General features: G+C 41.8%; 1 protein-coding gene across 19 annotated transcripts in view; it reads right to left on the minus strand.

Moving 5' to 3' along the window:
* Mylk4 (myosin light chain kinase family member 4) overlaps positions 1-21,206 on the minus strand; it is a 95,392-nt gene that overhangs the window by 18,345 nt on the left and 55,841 nt on the right. For 18 of the 19 annotated variants that reach the window (XM_087181723.1, XM_087181715.1, XM_087181727.1 and 15 more), the window contains 6 exons: positions 8,797-8,875; positions 8,016-8,460; positions 6,135-6,439; positions 4,120-4,225; positions 509-602; positions 322-431 (listed from right to left, as the gene is read on the minus strand). In XM_087181723.1, the coding sequence (XP_087037849.1) occupies positions 322-431; positions 509-602; positions 4,120-4,225; positions 6,135-6,439; positions 8,016-8,460; positions 8,797-8,875 (1,139 nt within the window). The remainder of the gene's footprint in view (positions 1-321; positions 432-508; positions 603-4,119; positions 4,226-6,134; positions 6,440-8,015; positions 8,461-8,796; positions 8,876-21,206) is intronic. The other variant, XM_087181725.1, reaches the window with a different exon arrangement.

Here is a 21,206-nt window from a genome sequence, read left to right on the forward strand (position 1 = left end):
TTCAGGCATCCCCTGGGGGTCTTGGAGCCTATTCCCTGAGGATAAAGGAGGACTTCCTTGTGCTGAAAATGAGAGGTAGCTCAAGAGCCACTTTCCTCTCTGTGACCCAGGATGAAAGGTAAGTGTGGTTCTTAACGGCACTGCTTAGATGCAAAGGTACACCTAAGACATTCCATCCTCCAATAGCTCAACTGTGAAGCACATCAGGAGATGCATATTTGGAGGGAATTTTCTTCGTGAAATGCACTTCCATGGGATTCACACACATCAGAACCAGAGGGGCACCCCGCATGGTCCCGCAGATAGGGAGGGGACACGTACTACTCCATAACCAGGATGACATGGTCCTTGGACTCGAAGGCGTCGTAGAGCTGAATGAGGTTCACATGGTCCAGCTGGTTCATAACACTGATCTCGTTCTTCACCTCCTCCTGAGAAGGGCATGGCATGTTAGTGTCATGGGGGAAACTGGACAGGACCAAGAGACCCGGAGTCCCCGCATCTTTACCTTGTCCTTTGTGCTTCTGGTCTTAATGATTTTGGCAGCCAGCCTCAGGCCTGTTGCTTTCTCTTCACACTTGTGAACCTGGCCAAAACGCCCCCTACCAAAGAGGAGGACAGCACAGCATGATGCACCATCGTCAGCAGGGACCCAGGGCAGTCCCTGCCGCGTGGGCTGTGGACAGTCACCCCAGTGTTTCTCTTTCTGAATTGGAACAAGCAAACCTATGGGTGCACCTGCTGTACCCATAAACTTCTAGCACAGCACTGGTCGAGATGTGGCCTGTGTGACCTGAGGGGGTTAAGAATGTGGGTCTCCGGCTCAGGGCACAGATCTATGAGGCAGGAGTCCAGGGTGAGGCCCTGGAATCTGCATTTTCCACCTGTTCCTTGGGTGGGTCATTTAAACACTAAAATTGAGAGCCACTATTATAGACAACACAGAATCTTTCAGAATACATTTGAATGCAAAAAGCTGGGCTTTGAAAGCAACTGGATAATACAGCCAATGGGTCAGTTACATCAAAATCTTTTTAGAAACTGCATATAAATAAAAGGTAGTACCAATATTGCACATAGACACATATAATCAGGGTACACATTGCACAGTTGCTGATGGAGTTTTTCACAGTTTAGCTTGGCTGTCAACCTGTAGGCACTTTGGAAGACATAGCTTCCGTATGGATATGGCTGTGTGTTCCCCAAAGATTTATAGGTTAGAAATGTGGTCTTCAGCATAGCAAAGTAGGGGTGGTGTGGCACTTTTCAGTTGTGGGACCTACCAGGAAGTAATCAGGTCATTAGGGGCACTGTCCTGGGAAGGAACTGATGTCGATCTTGTGGAGTTCTGGTTAGTTTTCATGAGAGGGCTGTTACAGAAGAGCAATTCTGACCCCTCCACATTTTTCCCAAGCTTCCTGTCTTGCCACGTGACGCCTGCCTCCTACACTTATTCCCACCATGATGTGATGAAGCCAGAGGACTCCTCACCAGAGCTGAGCTGATGCTGGCACCATGATCTTGAATCTCCAGAACTATGAACTAAACAAACCTCTTTCCTCAGTAAAGTACCCATCCTTGGGTAGTTTATTATACTAAGAGATGGATTCAGATAGCTTCTTACCTTATATTCACAAATGCATACTCATAAACAATTTTTAAATTTGATTCGTTTGATCTTATTCCTTAATTAGTAAAGTAAGATAGAACACATATCCTGCTCCATGCCTTGGTAGGGAGTAAAAGGAGAGCACCCCAAGCAGCACAGTGGATGTAAAAAGGCCGCATCCTTAGCACCTTCAGGGTGACAGCGACACCTGACAGATAGGGTGTGTGGTGGCTGCCACTTTCCCAGTGCAGCTACGCACCCAGTGCAGAAGCAGGAGGCTCTCGGAAAATGATGTCAGATTACTGGAGACATAGTCACGTGGTGGCTTCAATTCCAGCCATCATTCCAAATGGAATCTCTAGGGCCAAGGATTTAGCTCAGTTGTTCCGACATCTGCCTTGTAAGCGGAAGGACATGAGTTCGATGCCCAGAACCAGAAAAGACAAAAACAACAACAAATGGAATCTCTACTGGGGAGCATGAATGCAGCCCAAGGGACCTCCTGTGTGACCGCTTATTAAGAAAGTGTTTTTTCTCATCATGAGCAATGGCCTCAGAGTTGCCTGGCCAAGCACAGGTGCCCCATCATGTTCGGACTCCATAGCTACCTCCGCTTCTCTGGGTCTCTCACGTGACTTATTGTGCAAGGACCTTGGATATTGAGGTCAACTCATAGGATTCATACTTGGCCACCAGATTAGTATAACCTCATGCTCACAGGACATGGTGATCAAGGATTGTGATAGTCAGCTTCGTATTGTTATAACAAGACACCTAAGATAAAGAACTTTAAGGAAGAAAGATTTATCTTGGTTCATGATTTTAGAAGTTTCAGTCCATGGTCACCTGGTCTTGTTGCTTTGGGCTGAAGTGAGGCAGAACATCATACATAGCACACGGTAGAGGAGGTTTCTCACCTCATGGTATCAGGAAGCAAAGAGAAGGACATGGGGGAAGGGGAAGGTTCCATTCTCCCCTTCAAGGACATGCTCCCAGTGACCTCACTTCCTCCTACAAGGCCCCACCTCTGAAAGGTTCCACCACTTCCAACAGCACTGCAGGGTATGAGACAGAGCCTTTAACGAGATCCTTTGGGAGACACTGCAAATCCAAACTATCACAGGGATACAAAAACCCTAGGGACCACACGGTGGGAGATGAACCCAGGAAACATCTTGAGAATCCAGGGGTCCTTGGCGTGTTGCAGAATCTCTGCCAAAAGTAAAAGTGAGGCTGTTATGTCTCGAGTCCCCTACCGTGAAGGGGAGCCACAGTGCTTGGTGACCCCTTCACACCCTGAAGGCAACAACGCACCTTCAGTGGTGCTCTTCTAACTCGCTGCTGAGCCAGTTTTGGCTGCCAGTGTTGAGGGGAGCCCAGAAGAAGTCGTGACTGGCCCCAGGTCCGCACTCCAGTATACACCGAGCAGATCCAGTGGTCCCCAAAGAGGCAGAAAGGGACTTTAAAGGACCCATGAACAAACCTTGGCCAGACAAAAGCACAAACTCTGGGAATTATTTCAAAGTTTCTACTGCAAATAACTACTCTCCTTCAGAGAAATAGTTGCTGGCTTGCCACTGAAGTCCCTGAAGACCCAAGACTTCAGACTTCCACGGCACCAGTTCATGTTTTGAATTCACATTTCTCCCTCTGCCCATCCCCACAGTCCCATGGGGAGTTCTCTGAAATCAGCAGCTGAGGAAGAAAAAAATTCAGTGGTTCCATGTGACAGACAGCAGAAGGAAGATGGACTGGGAAGAGGAAGAGGGGACTTTATAAAACTCGACTAGCTACACCCTTAACCAATTGCAGAAATCTGTGCTGTCATAGGTGTGTGTATTTTCCATGTGTTAGTAAGTAAAATTTGTATATATGCATGTAAATTTCCTATTTACACAGACATGCTGATGGTCGTAAACCAGGCTTTGAGTTACAAGATATCATAGAGGGACTGTGAATGATTTAGAAGAGAAAGACTGTCCCCCAGCATAAATTGGTTCCCTAATAAGCCACAATCTTCCTTCTTTAGGGGGAGAAGTGTGCACTTAGATGACCATCAAATAAGTTCTTCAATGCAGAAATGGATCAGTTAAATAGATCATAGTAATCTGTATAGTAACAACAGAAGTAGGAAACCAACAACAATGATGCAAAGATTTAACACATGCCTCAAGAAAGACACAGCACTGACTCATTTCTGTGTTTCGTCTGCCAGGGTTTAAGCCATGGCTCTGGACAGCTTCTGAACCTCCTGATGACTCACATTGGGTTTTCTTACTTTCAGACATGACAACATGGGAAGAACCCAGGTAACAAACAGTTTAGTCACCACATTAACCTGTCTGGCATCAGTGACAATTTTCAAGAATGGTCAAAATCTCTCAAAATGTTTGCTCATGATGTTTCTATTTCTCAGTGAGACCAGCAAACATGTGTGAGGTCCCCAGGCTCTGTCACTCTGGAGGCCCTCTGCTTTCACTGAAAGATTGTTCAAATGGAGCAGTACTCACCCTCCTAGGATTTCTGTTTTGCTCACGGTATATAAGCTGTTGACCGCTACTTGTTTGGCTGTCACAATACGATGATCAAACGGGGCAGCGGGAGCTGGGATGTCATCTGAAAGATTAAAAAAAAAAAAAAAGAGCTGCTGTCAAGCAGTCTGACCTCTTTCTAGCATCATGCATCGGGCCTCATAGTAAAAATTTGCTCCTTTAATAATAAAATACAGTGTGTCATCTGTTGCATTCCTAAGGTCCAGGAATAGAGATTTCCATTCCATATTGTGACCTGTGATTCATGGAGGTCATATCCAACATCTCTGAGAAAGAATATCAGGACAACTAATCTGTCACCCATACCTTCTCCAGAACCACCTTTAGAAATGTCAAGGGAGTCAAAAATCTCTGACCCCAACACAGTTCAAACAGGTAATACTTGCAGGGGTAGGGGTGTAGCTCAGTTGTGGAGCACTTGCTTAGCATACTGCAGGCTCTGGGTCCAATTCCCAGCATCACAAAAGAAAAATATTTTTCCAAGCCCAAGACCATTTTAAGTCAAACATGAGAAATTATTTGATCCACTCCTTAAAAAAGGGCCTGAATATAATAGTCCATTCTTTTAATCAATGTGGAAAGAAAAAAGGAAAATGAAACATTTCTTCATGTCACTGATATTATATATTACTTGCCAAAATGTTTCAGGTTTTATTTAAGACACTTTTAAGGCACGAAGATGACATTTTCCTGGATGACTAGAAATAAAACACCCAATAAAACTAGGTAAGTGTGTATTCCACAGCTATCAAATTTCTTCCACTTTCCACCTTCCACCGGATGTGTTTAAGCTCAGGTCCACATCGACATCAATCCTAACATTCATAATTACTCAGCAGTATTTCTCCCTGTCTTCCTTTCACTTTCCCACGACTACTGCTGTTGACATTTGCTGGCCATGAACCTATTCATTCTCCACTTATTCACTCATTAAACAGCTACTGCATGCATACACCGAGGATATAGAGAGGGGAGTACAGACTTGACAGCTCTCCAATGCACATTTCTTGAGTACTTATCTTGTTCTAGGTACTCCGCCAAGTGTTAATATCTTTTAATTTGATATTAATTTAACATATTTATATTCAGATAACACAAATCTCTATTAATCTAATTCAATATGGGCATTCACTTGCACACTAGAAATGCACTGAAAAACGAAGCTGTGAGAGGATTCTCTTGCTGGTGTTCATTTCTTCTGACTAAATTTCTTAAGTGTGCTTGAGTTACACGAAGAAGTGGCATCGATATGGCAGTATGTTGTGAGACCAAAAGTGACTCCATTTTGTGAATGTGAGACCAGAATGACTCCATTTTGTCCAAAATGGAGCAGTCTCCTTTGTTCTTTCAAATTAATGATTAAATGTGCTTAATCTGGGACTAAAGACATGATCTGTAACTCAAGATTCCTAAGCTCATTACTCAGCCATCTGTTTGCCCTAGAAACAAGTGTCCCGGGCCCACTATCTATAGGACAATCTGTTAAGGGGCTGACTATCCACACAAGGTGGTCATGACCATGAGTCAAGATGTCTGCTGACCATCAGTACGTGAAAGTAGACCACTAACCTTTGTCCCCATTTTTCTTGTAAAAACCTATACGTAATCCCCTTCAACCCCCAATGAGCCTAGCCAATCAAAATTCGACACTTCATACTTGCTAAATGTTAACCAATCATATGGCTGCTAATGACTGAAGCTTGCTGTAATCTCAATAAAAACCCTGCTAATTTGGAACTCGGGGCTCTCAATCTCGATCTGCTGTGTCGGTGACAATTGAGAGTCCCTGCTTAAGCTTGAATAAACGACCCTCGTGTGCTTACATCGGAAACGGCCTCCTGGTGGTCTTTGGGACTTCGTAATCTGGGCACAACAATGTCTCTGTCAGGGTGGTAGGCTAAGAGAAGCCTAGGTGGAATGCTCCTGGAAGAGGCTAAGAAACCCTGAAGGCCCAAACCCCAGCCATCTCCTACCCAGGGGGACCACCAGGTCTTGCTCTCCAGGGGTCTCCACTCCTGTGCGCTCCTGGGGTTTACCCTGTGCGCCCCTCTGGTCTCGGCTGGCTTCTTGCATCTTTATAAACGCGCCCTCTTCGCCCACACCCGCTGCGTCCATCCTGCTCTTCTTGTGGTCCTCGTCCAGGCCGCTCTCCTCCTCTGTTACTCTTCGCTTACTGCTGCCGCCTGACTCTGCCTGCTCAGCGCTCTGGAAAGCAGACCCCGTTGCGGAATTCCTTCGGATTCCTGGTGTAGAAACAGCCTTTACGCTGCTGATACACCTGGAAAATAAAATGTAGTTGCAGGTATCAAAGTTTTAAGGAGAAAATGTCAAAATTCTTACGCTGAAGCTTTGCTGCAATGGCCTTCTGATGTAGAGAGCCTCGGTTCCCCTGCAGAGATGGCCATTTCAGCATCTGGGAATGAAAGAAAAGTGTGCTTTCCCCTATCAAACTAAGTAAACTACCATGTGAAGGACTCTCTAAGAGGCCTATGGTGACCCCTTGTTCCACAAACTCAGCAAAGTGGCCATTGTATGAAAACCTAGCCTGATCTGCATTTCTTTCAGCTGTGTCTCTTTGCAGAAAAGCAGAATGACTGAATGACAGAATAACAAACAAAGCAATAACCGCTCTGAAATTTAGCAGCTATGAAAGAATCTTTATTGGTGGAAGAACTGACCTAATTTATGGTGTAGAGCAGCTCTTGATCATGCTAAGTACATCTTTATACTGAAGGACTTGAATCATCAATGTATACATTTAATTTATAGAAAATTAGATTTATCCAAGACTAGGTTTCAAACATATTATTTTAAAATTAAATAAGAAGTATGTCCTAAATCTCTAACAAAGAACACACAAATGATTGACACACTTTGGTCCAGTTAGAAATTGTGTGTTCATTAAAACCAAAAGCAATTAACTTTAATTGCCTACAAATTTTCCTGAATTTATATATTTTGCATTTAAGGAAGAAAGTCTTTCAGTGATCTATTTACAATCCTGGGGATTGGAGGAAACAGTCAATGTGTCACACATATTGGACTTATGTAAGCCTTTTCAGACTTAGGTTTTTAACACACAGTTAAATCTCATCGTTATTTAATTCTTGACCTCTGGAAGACTGTGTTCTATATTGCTACACAACAAGAACAAAACAATCTTTTTACTTGATCTTTAAAATTATTGACTTACTGGAAAATTAATAATCATCATCTTTATCAATGGAGAGGTTGAAGGGAGGGCTGGGCAAGGGTGAAAAATAAGAACCAAGAGAGACTATGTAAAAGTGCAAATTTCCAATGATGAATGTCATTATATTGTATACCTAAAATGTACCAATGATTAGAATGAATAATCGATAATGCAAAATAGGAAGAAAAGGTCCACAGGTATAGGGGTAGTGGGAGGAGCAGGGGAAAGGAAAGAAGGGAAAGGAAAAATGATGAGAAATGGAAAAAATGGAAATAAAGTCTTTGTAAATAGGGAAGGGTGGAGGGGGTGAAGGGAGGGCTAGGAATGGGGAAAAAATAAGAACCAAGATGCATCATGTAAATGTACAATTCCCAATGAGAAATGTAATTGTGTTGTATACCTACAATGTACCAATAAAAGAATTTAATAAAGTGAAAAAAATAAAATAAAATGAAAAAAAAAAGACTGAAAATGTCTCAGGCAAGAAGAAATAATAATGGCATGAAAGTGTGTCCATAAAAAGTGTACATACACTGAGAAGCTGGATTCTGAATCCTTTCCTTAAAAACTCTTCATTCATCCTTTCATTACGACCTAAAACGGTAACGGCATCAAAACCTATAAAAACACCCATTGTGGGTGGACAGTGCTGTAACCCTACCTTGCCCGGGACTGATCAGCATCGGTTTGATCGGTGTGTTGCTTTTTACTCAAACATTGGTCCAGCACTGTTTTGCTTGTGGTTGCTGATCCTCCTTCCTCAGCTTCCCTTCCACTAGTGTCTTCCTTAGGATGGAGCCCATTTTTCTCCCCTCTGGACATTGGACACTCATTTTTACCCACAGTGGCTTGCTTGTCATCTTCAGCACTGTTATTTTCCTGTTTCTTTAGGCTCTGTGTGCATGAAACGTCTTCTCCACCTGTCTTCTCTCTTGCTTCTGTGGAATTTATCGAGGCATAGTCTTTCTCCTTGCCTCCTCTTTCTGCAGGACAGATGGCAAAGCTGAGCTGAGCTACAGAGGCACTGGTCTTCTCGGCATTTTTCTTGTTGAGCTTATCAACCTTTTCTTTCTCAGAGAAGAGATGATTCTTCTTGGTAGATCTCTCTGGAAGCCACCACAGGACACAAAATATTTTATGGGGAACACATGTGATCAGTTTAATTTTGGCTTCATAAAATAGCATCCCTATTCTGGTTTCTTTTTAGAGCAGATATAAGCTTTTAAAAGCACAGTATGGAAATATGACCAATTGATGGACAATTGGTTTTTGAGAGATTTTCTTGTTTGTAACTGGTAGAACCAAAAGCCAATCAGATAAAGGTATTCACAAAACAGCATTTCTCTCCATACAGGCTTTATGTAATTCCTCCTGAATAACAACAGAATTCTGGTAACAGAACTCTCTTTAACCTTAATTATCTCATATCCTAAGGATATTACCTGTGATGACTGATGTCCTTTCATCTTTGACAAGCGTCCTTTCTTTCAGGCCAGGGTTCAACCATGCCTTCTCCTTAGCCTGTGGATACACAAATAATGGAGGTTACCTATCATACCTGTTTTTCGACCTCAGCACTACGGACAGTTGGAGCTGGTTAATTCTCTGCTGTGAGGAATCTCATCAGCATTATAGGATGTTTCACTGTATCCTTGGCCTCCATCCTCCAGATGCTAATAGCGCTCTTTTCCAGCTGTGATAACCAAAACATATCTCTAAATATTTGAAATGTATTCTCTTAATTACTTTAAAATATACAATAAATTATTGATTATATTCATTTTGTAGTGCAATAGATCTCAAAACCTATTCCACCTATCTTAAACTTTCCCAATCAAATGTAATATTAATAAAACAAAAATGATTCCAGAAATTGCTAAATGTCCCCTGGGGGCAAAATCACACCAGATTGAGAACATGTATAACTATAATATACATGGCAAAATCCCACAAAATTAATAGTCCTGTAGAAGGAGGATCAGTCTGAATTAATAAAACACTTCATAGCCTGCAGTATCTGAAAGCAAATGAATTTATTACATTCAAAGAAATTCTGTACAACTCTCTCATGGTTTGTAGAAGGTGGCCCATCTTCATGAATAGATTAAAGGATACTGATGATGTGTGTCTCATCTTTGACTTATGTTTAAATTGTCTTGATATGATTCACATAAAAATCAAATAAAATGTAAGGATATACATGAGTGAACTGTGTAAACTGGAAAGAAGGAGGCAAAAAATAGTATGCTTTAGTGGAGCTCTTCATTGTTTCCCCTAAGTGGATAAACATTCTTCTCATGATCCTAGAGTCCATGAATTAGTTTTGTAAACCTCTAATGCCATATAAAAGATTACCAGTAGCAAAATCTACCCAAATTTTCACAAATTCCAAAGTTATTCCTTATAAACTAATGAAATTGTAGGGCTATTTAAAAAATATCTTTTTTAAAAAATTTGAAACAATACAACGTGCCCCAGAGTGATTTGCAAACATGAAACACCATATAGCTGCACAGCATAGCTATCAAGACAAATTTCCATTATACTTTTAAATAATCCAAAGGGCAAATCCCATGGGTTCAAAGTAGTTCCATTTTTAAGATGGGGATCTTTCAACATGGAGGCATGTTTTGTAGATCTGAAGAATGCCAAGGTTGGAGATGAGAGCTACAGAGCTTTGTTTTTAAGTCCAAGTACAGAGATGGAAGGAGAAAGGGGCTTCAGCTCCCCCAATGAAGCTGGTTGCTTTTCCTCCTCTAGGCTTGCATGGAACTCAGTATTTGCCCCACCCTGGTTAACCTTTGGCAACACTTTCTTGACCTTTGTCCCATGTCAATTTGCCACCAGACTGCGGGCTTCTAATGTGCAAAAAGACTGGTTCATCTTGGACTCCTCGTACTTAGCCCAGAAAGCAGCACATAGCGATGCTGATAATGAGGATGACAGTGTTAGCACAGTAATGATGCTGATGATGATACTGACACAGGTAATGGTGATGATGGCTAAAGTGTAGTGCATGGCCTTCAAACCCTGTATTCTTCCATGAACTTCACATTATTAACTTGGTTCTCCTTATAGCAACCTGTGGGATAGAGATTAACAGTCCCATTTTACCAATGACACCAAGATCCTAACTCAGTTACTACTTCCAGTCCGTGTTCTTAGTGAGTATACACACTTTACCAGCAATGGCAAACCTTTTAGAGACCTAGTGCCCAAACTGCAACCCCAAATCCACTTATTTATTGCAAAGTGCCAGCACTGCAATTAAACATGAATACTGAGGGTTTCATTTAGAAAAAACAACTGTTATCTGATGCTCTGCTGGGGTGACTGGGCTCCTGTGCCGACGGAGAGGGCTCTGTGTGCCCGCTGCAGCACACGTGGCATAGGTTCGCTACCACTGCACTATACTGTTTTTCTGCAGTGAGATGATAAAAGAATCAAGGGTAAGTTATATTACTAATATTTATTGAGCTATATTATTAATATTTATCTCCTGTGGTGCCAACTATTTGCTACATAGTTGGCACCACAAAAGATAAGAAAGAAGATTAAGAAAGACCAAAAATGAAAATACCTTAGAGGAGGAAAGAGATAAACATTTGTTCATCAAAAGATTAGAATTAACATAAAAGGAAGGAAGAAAAGAGAGAGATTAAGTTTAGTTTTGAAAATACATGTCCAAATTAGTCAACTAACATAATTTCACAAATTGTGTTTATAATATCTTGTGTTTGTCATTCAATGACTTTTTTGAAGTGAAAACTCCTGGTGTATGAATAAGCATTATACTTCTAGATCTATGCTGCAAGGCATAAACACAGTGGTAAAAGCAAAGGTAGCCTTAACAACGAAAACTAGTGTATATCAGTCGATTTCAGTCCATCAATGTATTTAAAATCAAGGATTTGGCTGTACAACTATGTGGAGCACTGAAAGGTCCATGCTTGGCCCTCAGGCTGTGTCAGTGTCCGGGATAAATGTCCACATCCTAGGCCCACATCCTTCGGGGACAGAATCTGACCCAACCACCAGAAGCTGTTGATACTGAGAAATATAAGAAGCCAGCTTCCAGACAAGGCTGCTTTTTCCGGTGGCAATTTTATATATCACATATGTTTTACCATTTGAGTGATGTAAGAAGGTCTTCCTTGCCACCAGCCCTATATTTTCATTTCTCTATGTAACACTGACATCTAGAGGAACTTTGAACTGACGTTTCCCATACACAGAAACAGTATTTGTACTTTTCTGTCCCCAGACAGCAATCTTCTTTAACTTCAGGCTGAGCCCTTTTTACTTTGCATTCTCAAGTTCTGTATAGAAGTTGCTAAAATAGGAAACACATCTTGTAGCCACATCTTGTTTGTTGTCCAAAAATAAAACTTGCTCTCTCTCGACTAAAGTGTGCAGGATTGGTACTCTCAAGTGTGAAGCTCCTGAAATCATTTTCTTCAATACCCCCCTAATGGAAAGAAAGCCTCATCAGGGACTATGCTCTGCCTCTGAATTCACACTCATGGCTGAGAAAAACCAAAGATCTTGCTTCATTCAAATGCATTTGCTTAAAAAATGTTATGTATTTGCAGATGGGTGCCTTTGTCGCTATTTACCGATTCACTTTATAACTTATCAGTGAATTTTGGATGAAATCGGAAAGAAAGGGGACACGACCCCGATGCCTAAATACTCAAAACACAGTTCTCCTCTTTCCGTTTGTCCAGTTTCCTAGGCAGGTCCCCTAAGAGGGGCGTGTGCACCCAAGGGTTATCCATAGCAGTCCTGGGGGAGCGTGACGGAAATGTTCACATTCCTTTCTACTTATTCCGCTTCCTATGGGCTGCATGTCTGTGTGCCCCTGAAGTTGGTGTGTTGCAAACCTAACCAGTCTACGTGCAAGTGGGGCCTTTGGGGAGTGACAGGCTGTAAGGGGAGCCAGTGTGCCCTCCCTGCCGGGGATCTGCGCCCCTGCGAGCAGAGCCAGTGGACAGCTGTGCGCTGCTCCCCACCCTGGGTGCTGCCTGGCCGTCTGCACACCAGGAAACGGGCTCTGTCTAGACATCTGCTCCTTGCACTTGGACTACACAGCCTCTAGAGCTGTCGGAAATAAATGTCTGCTGTTGGAGCCTCCCAACCTCTGGTAATTTGCTACTGCAGCCCAAAGTAATGCACTAATAGATATAGATTCAGATATATAAAAATATATATTTTATGTGTTTAAAAATACATAGGAATAAAACTGAACATGTAGACAACTTTTGAGCTTGTACAATATATTAAATGTTATTCATAAAAATAAATGTACATGTACTGGTTATCAATGTATATAATTTATCAGCAAACATTTTATAGGGTGCCTAAAAGCCTCTTACTAATAGCCGTCCAAAATCAACACCATTTGGAGACCATTCCTCTACATAAAAGTATTTCTCCCATTCTGATTTGCTGAAAATAGGTTTCAGAGAAGAGCCATTCTAATGAACAGGTCTGAGGGCAAGGACATCATTAGAACCATCAGCTCAATACTTGCAACTCAAAGCACTACTTTCAGGAGGTCAGGATTCGTTGTTCTGATGACTGTTATGATAATCTAACCAACCCTCCTCTCATCTCCATTTGTAGCTGTGCTCCTGGCCTCAGGATCTGTCCCTGAACTGCGGGCAGCACGGGTCTGCAGGGTGCACCTGGCTGCCTAGGCATCAGTTTCCTCTCACTCTGAACCACAGTGGGGGAATAACCCAAAAGAGAATTCACAACTAGATGAGCTTGCCTATTCCATCTTTGATTCCCATTCCATAAAAACTAGATTTTAGAAATCCAGGCTACATCAGGGAACAGGCTGCCCTGGGACTCATCCCAAATGCATCCCTGCTACCAATCCTCATATTCACTTCAGTTAAGTAAAGTTAAGTGACATTCACTCCCCTCCATTTTCAGAACACAGTTGCTAGAGAAAACTGTTCACACTTTTGCATATGGGACATGACTGCACTGTGTACCTTGAGTGATGCCTTTGCATATTGCTGCTTATGATGGTGCCGAGATGAACATTTCATGATCACTTTTACTTATGCCTACAGGCATAAAGTGAAATTGTAACAATTTATAATGACTGTTAACCTTTGATTAGGCTCCTAGTAGGGAAGAGAAAAATAAATCCTAAAAAGAATACAAAGAAACAGAATTTGCCAAAGAAATAGTAAAACAATGTTTCCTTACCTAGTCATAAAAGATCATTTTGAGATCATTTGTGAAGTAAATCTATTTCTGCTCATCCTCAGCACACTCTCACATACTCTGTGCATTAAGTGGGAAAACACCCCAAAGTCTTAGGTGGATAAAAGGAATTTTCACAAAGCACAACCTGTCTTGTGGTCTGTGGGGACCAGGGCAGGTTCTGCCTGACTGAATCCAGGGAGAAAATGTTTGGCTGGACCTCAGAACTCAATGAGCGACTCCTCCCGGGCTGCTGATGACATCAAGCAGAGTGGAACAGTCCCCTGAGAAAATAACCCTGCCAAGAAAATGAAGGACACTGCATGCATCCACCATCCTGCGAACAAGTGCTTTGTTCAGAACACTCAACATTACAGGTGCCAATTCGGAAAAGTCTGCTTGGATCATCTACTAAGTGAAGATGTGTGTATTAAGCAGTACCACTGAAAAGGTGGGCTACTATAATTCACAGCTCCCTCCCTGTGCCCCCAAAAGAGGCCCAGTAGAGCACAGTTCCAGTCAATTTTACTCTTAGGGTTTTTTTCTGTGCTGGGGATGGAACCTAGGACCTCATTTCTGCCAGACAAGTGCTCTACTGCTGAGCAACAAACATCCCCAGCCCAAAGTGCATTTTATTAATGAAATACACTCTACAGTTTTTCCTACCCTGACAACCCTCTTGTAGGACAGACCACATGGGTGATAGGTTCTGAAGAGCTTTGAAAAGATGCAGTGAGGTCTTTGGCATCTGAGGACAGAGATGGGTAACAGTGGCAGAGCCCAGTATCCACCCTGCCATCATCTGGGTCCAGGCTATGGATCATAGCTACCACTGATCAAACACATTTGCTCTCTTGGGGCCAAGGATTTAGCTCAGTGGTTCTGCCGCCTGCCTCACAAGTAGAAGGTCCTGAGTTTGATCCCCGGTATAGAAAAAAAAAAATTTACTCTCCCCTGTGGTTCTGTCCGTTGTCAACAAGCCAGTTAAAATGAAACCTTCAGACTCTGCCTCATATTTAACAACACTGTATATTTTAGGGACGTAGATCTTATTCCCCATCTCAATCTTATACTGGATGGCTGACCTGACCTAAGACACATGAGGTTCGTGCTCGCTAACTCCCTTCCTGCTGCCCCTTCTCTGACTTTTCCCAAACAGGAGAGGCTGAATCCTCTCACTTGAACTGCCCTCTTCCCACTCCAACTGCTGACCCCACTTCTCCTGGCCCGCTGACCCTGCCTGCCACTCCTGCCTTCCTCATCGGCCTTGCTTTGCCCCAAATTTCCTTTGCCATCGATGCCTGGGTCATGGCATGCTTTCACCTCCTTGAAATTCCATCACCAGGATAGGATCAAGCTCATCAGAAACTGCAGTGAGGCCCCTAAGCAAGTGAGCACATGTGCGCTGAAGGTTCCTTGAATTCTTTGTGTTCGTTTGATTAAATTGAGCCTAACTCAGTAAAATTCCTCTTTTAGACTATACAAGACCAAACCTGGAATGTCTCCACACGAAGTTTATAGTGTTTTTTCATCACCCAATAAAGCCTTTGATCTCCTCCCACCACAGACAGGTTTAAGAGCATTCATTTCACATGGTGCACTCGGCGTGCTTTTTAATTTTTATTTTAGGCTCATTTTTATCACTCCATCTCCTGTCTCCTGCTCCAAGTGTGAGTCCAGCTCAGTCCTTCCCAGCAGATGGCTCCGCGTGGCAGAGGCAGGGAAGGCACTTGGTGTTTCCTTGGGCAAAGGGAGGTGAGGCCCTGTGGGTCGTGGAGACATCCAGAGATTTGAGGAAAACAGTTAAGCTCCTCATAGTTTACTTTTCTGCCGTTCCCCTGTATGGGAAATGTGACACGTACACTGCAAAGCAGAGTAGCTTTTAAAAAGCTGCCTCTGAAAAGGAGAAGCTGAGAAACTCCTAAGAATGCCTTTGAATTTGAAATATGTAATATAAAATCTAGTAAAAGTGAATCCGTTACAACCACCCCTATTTTGGCTGGCTGCTGCTGTGACAAAATACCCAAAGAAAACAATTTAAAGGAGGAAAGATTTATTTTGGTTCACAGTTTCAGAGGTTTCGGTTCATGGTTAGCTGGATCCTTTGCTTTTAGCCCTGTGGTGAGGCAGGAACATCATAGCAGAAGGGTGTGGTGGGGGAAAGCTGCTCACCTCACGGTTAGCAGGAAGGAAATAGAGGGAAGGAGCTGAGGACAAAATGTGTCCCCCCCAGGGCCCCCTTGGACCCTTTCCCTTCAACTAGGTCCCACTCTTAAGTTTCTATCACTTCCCATTAACGCCATCCAATTATGAGGCCACCCATGGATTAATCTACTGTGAGACTAGAGACCTCACCATCCAGTCACTTCCTAAAAGCCAGCCTCCTCTGCCTCACTGGGAACCAAGTCTTCATCTCATGAGCATTTGGGAGGCATTTCATGTCTGAGCCATAGCAGGCTTTCAGCATTTAGTCACCTAGTCCCTGCTGTCCAGAGTGAGTCCCTGCAGCTGTAGACATGGTGTCACCAGGGACCATCACAGAAATGCAGACTCTTCTCAGTGGTGGAGCACACGCTTAGTATATGTGAACAAGAGAAAGAGAGAAAGGAAGGAGGGAGGGAGGGAGGGAAGGAGGGAGGAAGACAGACAGAGAAAGAAAGAAAGAAAGAAAGAAAGAAAGAAAGAAAGAAAGAAAGAAAGAAAGAAAGAGAGAGAGAGAAAGAAACTAACTTGGCCCCTTATCCCATCTGCCCATTAGAATCTGCTTCTAACCAATCCCCAGGCAGGCCCTGTGCACATTAAAATTTAAGATGCATGAACTTAGATAACATACATAATGAATTAGTGTGAAGACATATATATGACAAAATATTTGTCATGGACTTGAGTTTCTTTTTAAGTTTTACTCCATCCACATGAGATCTGAGGAGCTAATGTAACAGTTAGATAAGCTCAGGGAAGACAGAAAGACCAGAGAAAGGAGCCTGGACAGCACTCAGCTGTTCCGGGTGTCTGTGGGCCTGGTGGGGAGTCCTCTGTGGAAACCCAGTGTTGGGTGGAACACCAGTGAGCTTCCCAGAACGTCCAGGACCTGACCCGGGACTCCTGGCAGGGGCTCAGAGAAGACAGTATCTGGCTGGCCATCTTGTGACTCGAACTTTCTGCTAAACTCTGGCCTCCACAGATTGGCCAAACTTGGGCCTCAGGTAAAAACAGCATTAAGGTGCAAAGTTAGAAAAGAAACCATGTCAAGAGTGAGCTTTAGACAACTGGGAATTAAGTCATCCCTCAGTATCTGCAGATTGGTTCCGGGACCTCTACAGACACCAAAATCCCCAGATTCTCAAGTCCTTTATATAAAATGGCTTAGCATTTGGATTTAACCTATACACAGTCTGCCATATACTTTAAATACTCTCTAGATTCCTTATGAGAGCTAATACAAAGTAAATGCTTTGTCAACAGTTGTTACAATGTATTAGGGAATCATGACAAAAAAAAAAAGCTTGTACATATTTTGGTATAGACAAGTTTTTTCCAAATATTTTCGATCTACAATTGCTTGGATCTGCAGATGTGGAATCCTTGGGTATGGAGGGTCAACTGTATATTATAATTTGTCCCCAAATACAGTTAGGATTAATACACTTAAATGCTGTAACTTGGTTAATATATATATACTCTATAAAGGTGGATATCACCTTAAAGGAAATAGCACAGTTCTTACAAATCAAAAATGAGATTGTGATGGGGAAGGAGAATGGAGAAGGAGTAGATATTGACCAAAAAATATAAAGTTCTAGTTAGACCTGAGGAATACGTTTTAGGGAACTATTGCCCTGGATCTTAGCATAGTTCATAACATATTACATATTTCATAATTGCTAAAAAATATATAGGTTTTGTGTGGGACAGAACTCAGGGCCTCATGCCCACGAGACAAATGCTCTAACACTGAGCTGCAATCTGAGCCCAGGAATACATCTGTAACATCCTCACCCACACACCAAAAAAAAAAAAAACAGAACAAAACAAAGACTAATCATCAAAATGCATCTTTCAAAAGTATACAAAAATAAATATTCCACTTGTTATTATACTCTAATGTTCTGTATTTGGAAGAAGCAAGCAACTATAGATTAATCTGTGTTAGGTATTAGTATAATCATGAGCAATAACCTATGATTTGGTATCACACTGCTGTCATGAGAAGTACATCACTAGTCAAGTTAGTCCGAAAGTAACAATTTTTGTTCAGAGGTAAAGAAAGCACAAAAAAGAACACAAGGAAATGTTTGGAAGCCATGGATAAGTTGAGGACCTTGGCCGTGGTGATGGTAGCAAGACTGTGCGCATGTGTCCAAACCCATCAGAATACATACATTAAATGTGTGCAATTCTCTGTGCTGATTGTATCTCAGTAAAGTTTCTTTTTAAAACTTCACAATACTGAACAAGATTTTTTAAAGTTACAATAGTACCTGTGTCCATCAGCTTTCCGTTGCTATAACAAACACCTGCTCTACTCCACATACAGAGAGAAAAGTCTTACTTCAGCTCATAGCTTTGGAGGTTTCCGTTCATGACCAGTTGGGCCTGTTGCTATGGGCCGGTGACAGCACATCATAAGGGAGCATTCGGCAAAGCTGCTTCCCTCACGGCCAGGATATGGAAAAGAGAGAAGGGCTCAGGCCCCAGTCTCCTTCAAGAGCACATCCCAAAGGGCCCAATGATCTCCCAAGAGGCCTTACCTTTTAGGAGTCCCACCAATGCCCCCTGGGGGCCCGCCCTTTGAGGGGACACCGATCTGAACCGCAGTAGCACCTGCGGTATCTGGAGAACTCTTGAGTCTCAGCCTTGGCAGTGAGTGGGAACTGGAGGGCTGCCTTACTCCTGGGCTTAACACTCTCCCTGCAAGGCCCGAAAGCAGCAGCACGTGGGGTGTGTGTTCACAGGAAGCAAGCAGCAGTGCAGATGCTCTTCTTCCTTCACAGAGTGCTGAGTGGCACCCAGGGCAGCCCAAATAAATAAATGCCTACAAGGAGGTGCCGCAGGGATCGGCTCCAGGAGCAGTCACAGATGGAAAGTTCAACTACGGGTGTTCGAGGAACAGAAGTCAAGTCTGTTTCCAGTGAGAAGCCGCGTGTGAAACTGCTCCATCTGTGTTTACTACACACAGCTGAGCCTTTCTCACCGCGCTTAGTGAACTTTTTCTGCATTGTGAACACAGTAACTATCAGGAGCAAAATCTCTACTTCAGACAACATGGCACCATGTATGTTTGCTCTTCCTCTGCTAACCGAGAGGTGCCGCCTACTTAATACTCATCTCCTGAGATATTCCATCAAATTGCAGAAAATAAATCAATTGTGAAGTGGGAAACTGCTAAAAAATACAAGTAAATTTTCCAGCTATTCTGGTCATATCTCATTCTTTTTATGCATTGAAATGTAGAAGTAGTCTAAATAGACTTGCGTTTCACATATAATGAGATCAGTTCAACTTGGTATTTAACAATCATTGTAAAAATTTTATTTTGATTTAATTCAATTATATAGCAACATAATTTTCAGGCTGATCTCCTTATTGGTGGGGCATGTTGCACAAATACATAACATACTATAGCAACATTAGTCAAATCTATACATGGAAAGTTCTTCACATACAATCACTCTGCTGTTGTTCATTTTTTATTAGTCCCCATAAAATTAATCACACCTCCTATCTAATAGGAGTAATGTTACTTGAAAATCAGTAAGTTTAGTTTCCATGTCGATCCTATAAAGTGTTAAGCATGGAGGGGCGGGGGGGCTGGAGATTTAGCTCAGTGGCACCACGCCTGCCTTGCAAATGCGAGGTCCTGAGTTCAATCCCCGTACCAGAAAAAAAAGAAAGAAAATGTTAAGCACATTTTATGAATTCTACTTTTAGTTTAGATCACATTGACATTTTTCTTTACTAACAGTTGTGGCGATAAATGTCAGTTTTTCTCAAATGCAGTTTTTCTTTTGAATTGTAAAGAAAAATTAACCAAATGAAGATTATACTCCTATGTAAATCCACATCTGTAAAATGGGGACTCTAGCTGAAAAAAGATCAATTTAAAAATCTAAAATCTGTAGTTTCCAGTGATTGAATAGCCAGCGCTAGTTTATGATATAAAATGGGTATATATTTTAATGAAATTGCATGCCATTCAAATGCATAATATTTTTATTAAAATATTACTCCTATCAATAATGATTTAACCAAATTCATGCTCATAGGGTATACATAACCTTTCCTCCTAGATGATGTAATCTCTTATTAAAAATTAAAAATAGGAATTATGATATTAAACATACTTTCTCTAAAACATGTTTTATTTTAATAAATAATGATGTTAAAGTTTTCATACTGAATTCAAGAAATAATCACCATTTCCAAAATAAAAATTGGGATCTACAAATATACTTAGTAATCGTAAAATGGTGTGCTTATGAGTAACATTCCCTGTGAAAACCCCATTTTAATAAATTTGCCTTTGGGCATTATATTTCATTACACTTTCCTCCAAAGGTTTTGTGAATGATTTTTCAGATTATACCAAAGAGTTGGTCTTTGCTTACCAAAGTTTAATTTCACAGATTTGATATAAAATGTAGCCTTCTTTGTCTTTAGGGGAAAAAGTCATGGTCACCTTTCCATTTCCTCTGCTAATAAAATGGAACTATCCTATATCAAAATAGTGTATTTATTTTGACCTGATCCATCAGTGTCAGGCAGCACAAAAGCCCATCAGCCTGTATGTGCAGGGTTTCTACCAGCTCTCGATTGCTCACAACTCCCATTGTTTGTGGTCCCCGGGAGGGTATCTTCCAGCCCACTTCATTTTTTGGCTGATCACTTGCACTCCACTTCATAACTCAGGCTTCTGATTCTGATGAGGGAATACAGTCACCTCAAAGCAGAACTCTTTGCGTTATAAGGCTTGCATCTACATTTCGGCTTGCAGATCTTCAGCTTATACATTCCTGCATAGCTCATATCCTGGACAACATTCCCTCATTTCTTCCTAAATGGCCAACTCTGATATGGCACTTTTTAAAAAAAATGTAAAGTGTTTAACATCCTTCTAAGGCATGTATCTATATATTAGATTTCAGATTGTCTTCTCCCTCTCTCTCTCTTAGAAGATTCTTTTACTTCTTCAGCTCAATAATAACAAGTGGACCATGCTTTCTGCATGCAAGCTTTATCCTGTTAGTGAAATCCTTTAACTCTTAGAAACTGACAGCTCTTTGACATTTCATCCTACATTGGCCATCATAACACACAACCAGTCCTCTTGTCTCCTTGACATCCATGAACACTGAGCAGATTTATCCCTCTTATAAAACTCCTCAGTCCTTTCAACTCAACTCTACACCAATCATCCCCAAATTCTGTCTTTATTCCTATAACACGGTGATTACTTGACAATGACTCATGGTTCAATGATTTAAAACTCTATGTATCAAAAAGAAAACATCCCTTTCCTGTCCAGTTTATCTTACTAGAGTCATTAGAAATAAACATTTATTTTATGACTTTTAAAATTGAGGTTAGCCCATTCTCTAAATAAGAAATAATTTCTTTAAAATATTAAAATATT

This window comes from Heterocephalus glaber, unplaced genomic scaffold (genome assembly GCF_053883595.1).
Source record: "Heterocephalus glaber isolate CG9 unplaced genomic scaffold, H.glaber_assembly_v1.0 deba00001472, whole genome shotgun sequence".
Classification (NCBI taxonomy): Eukaryota; Metazoa; Chordata; class Mammalia; order Rodentia; family Bathyergidae; genus Heterocephalus; species Heterocephalus glaber.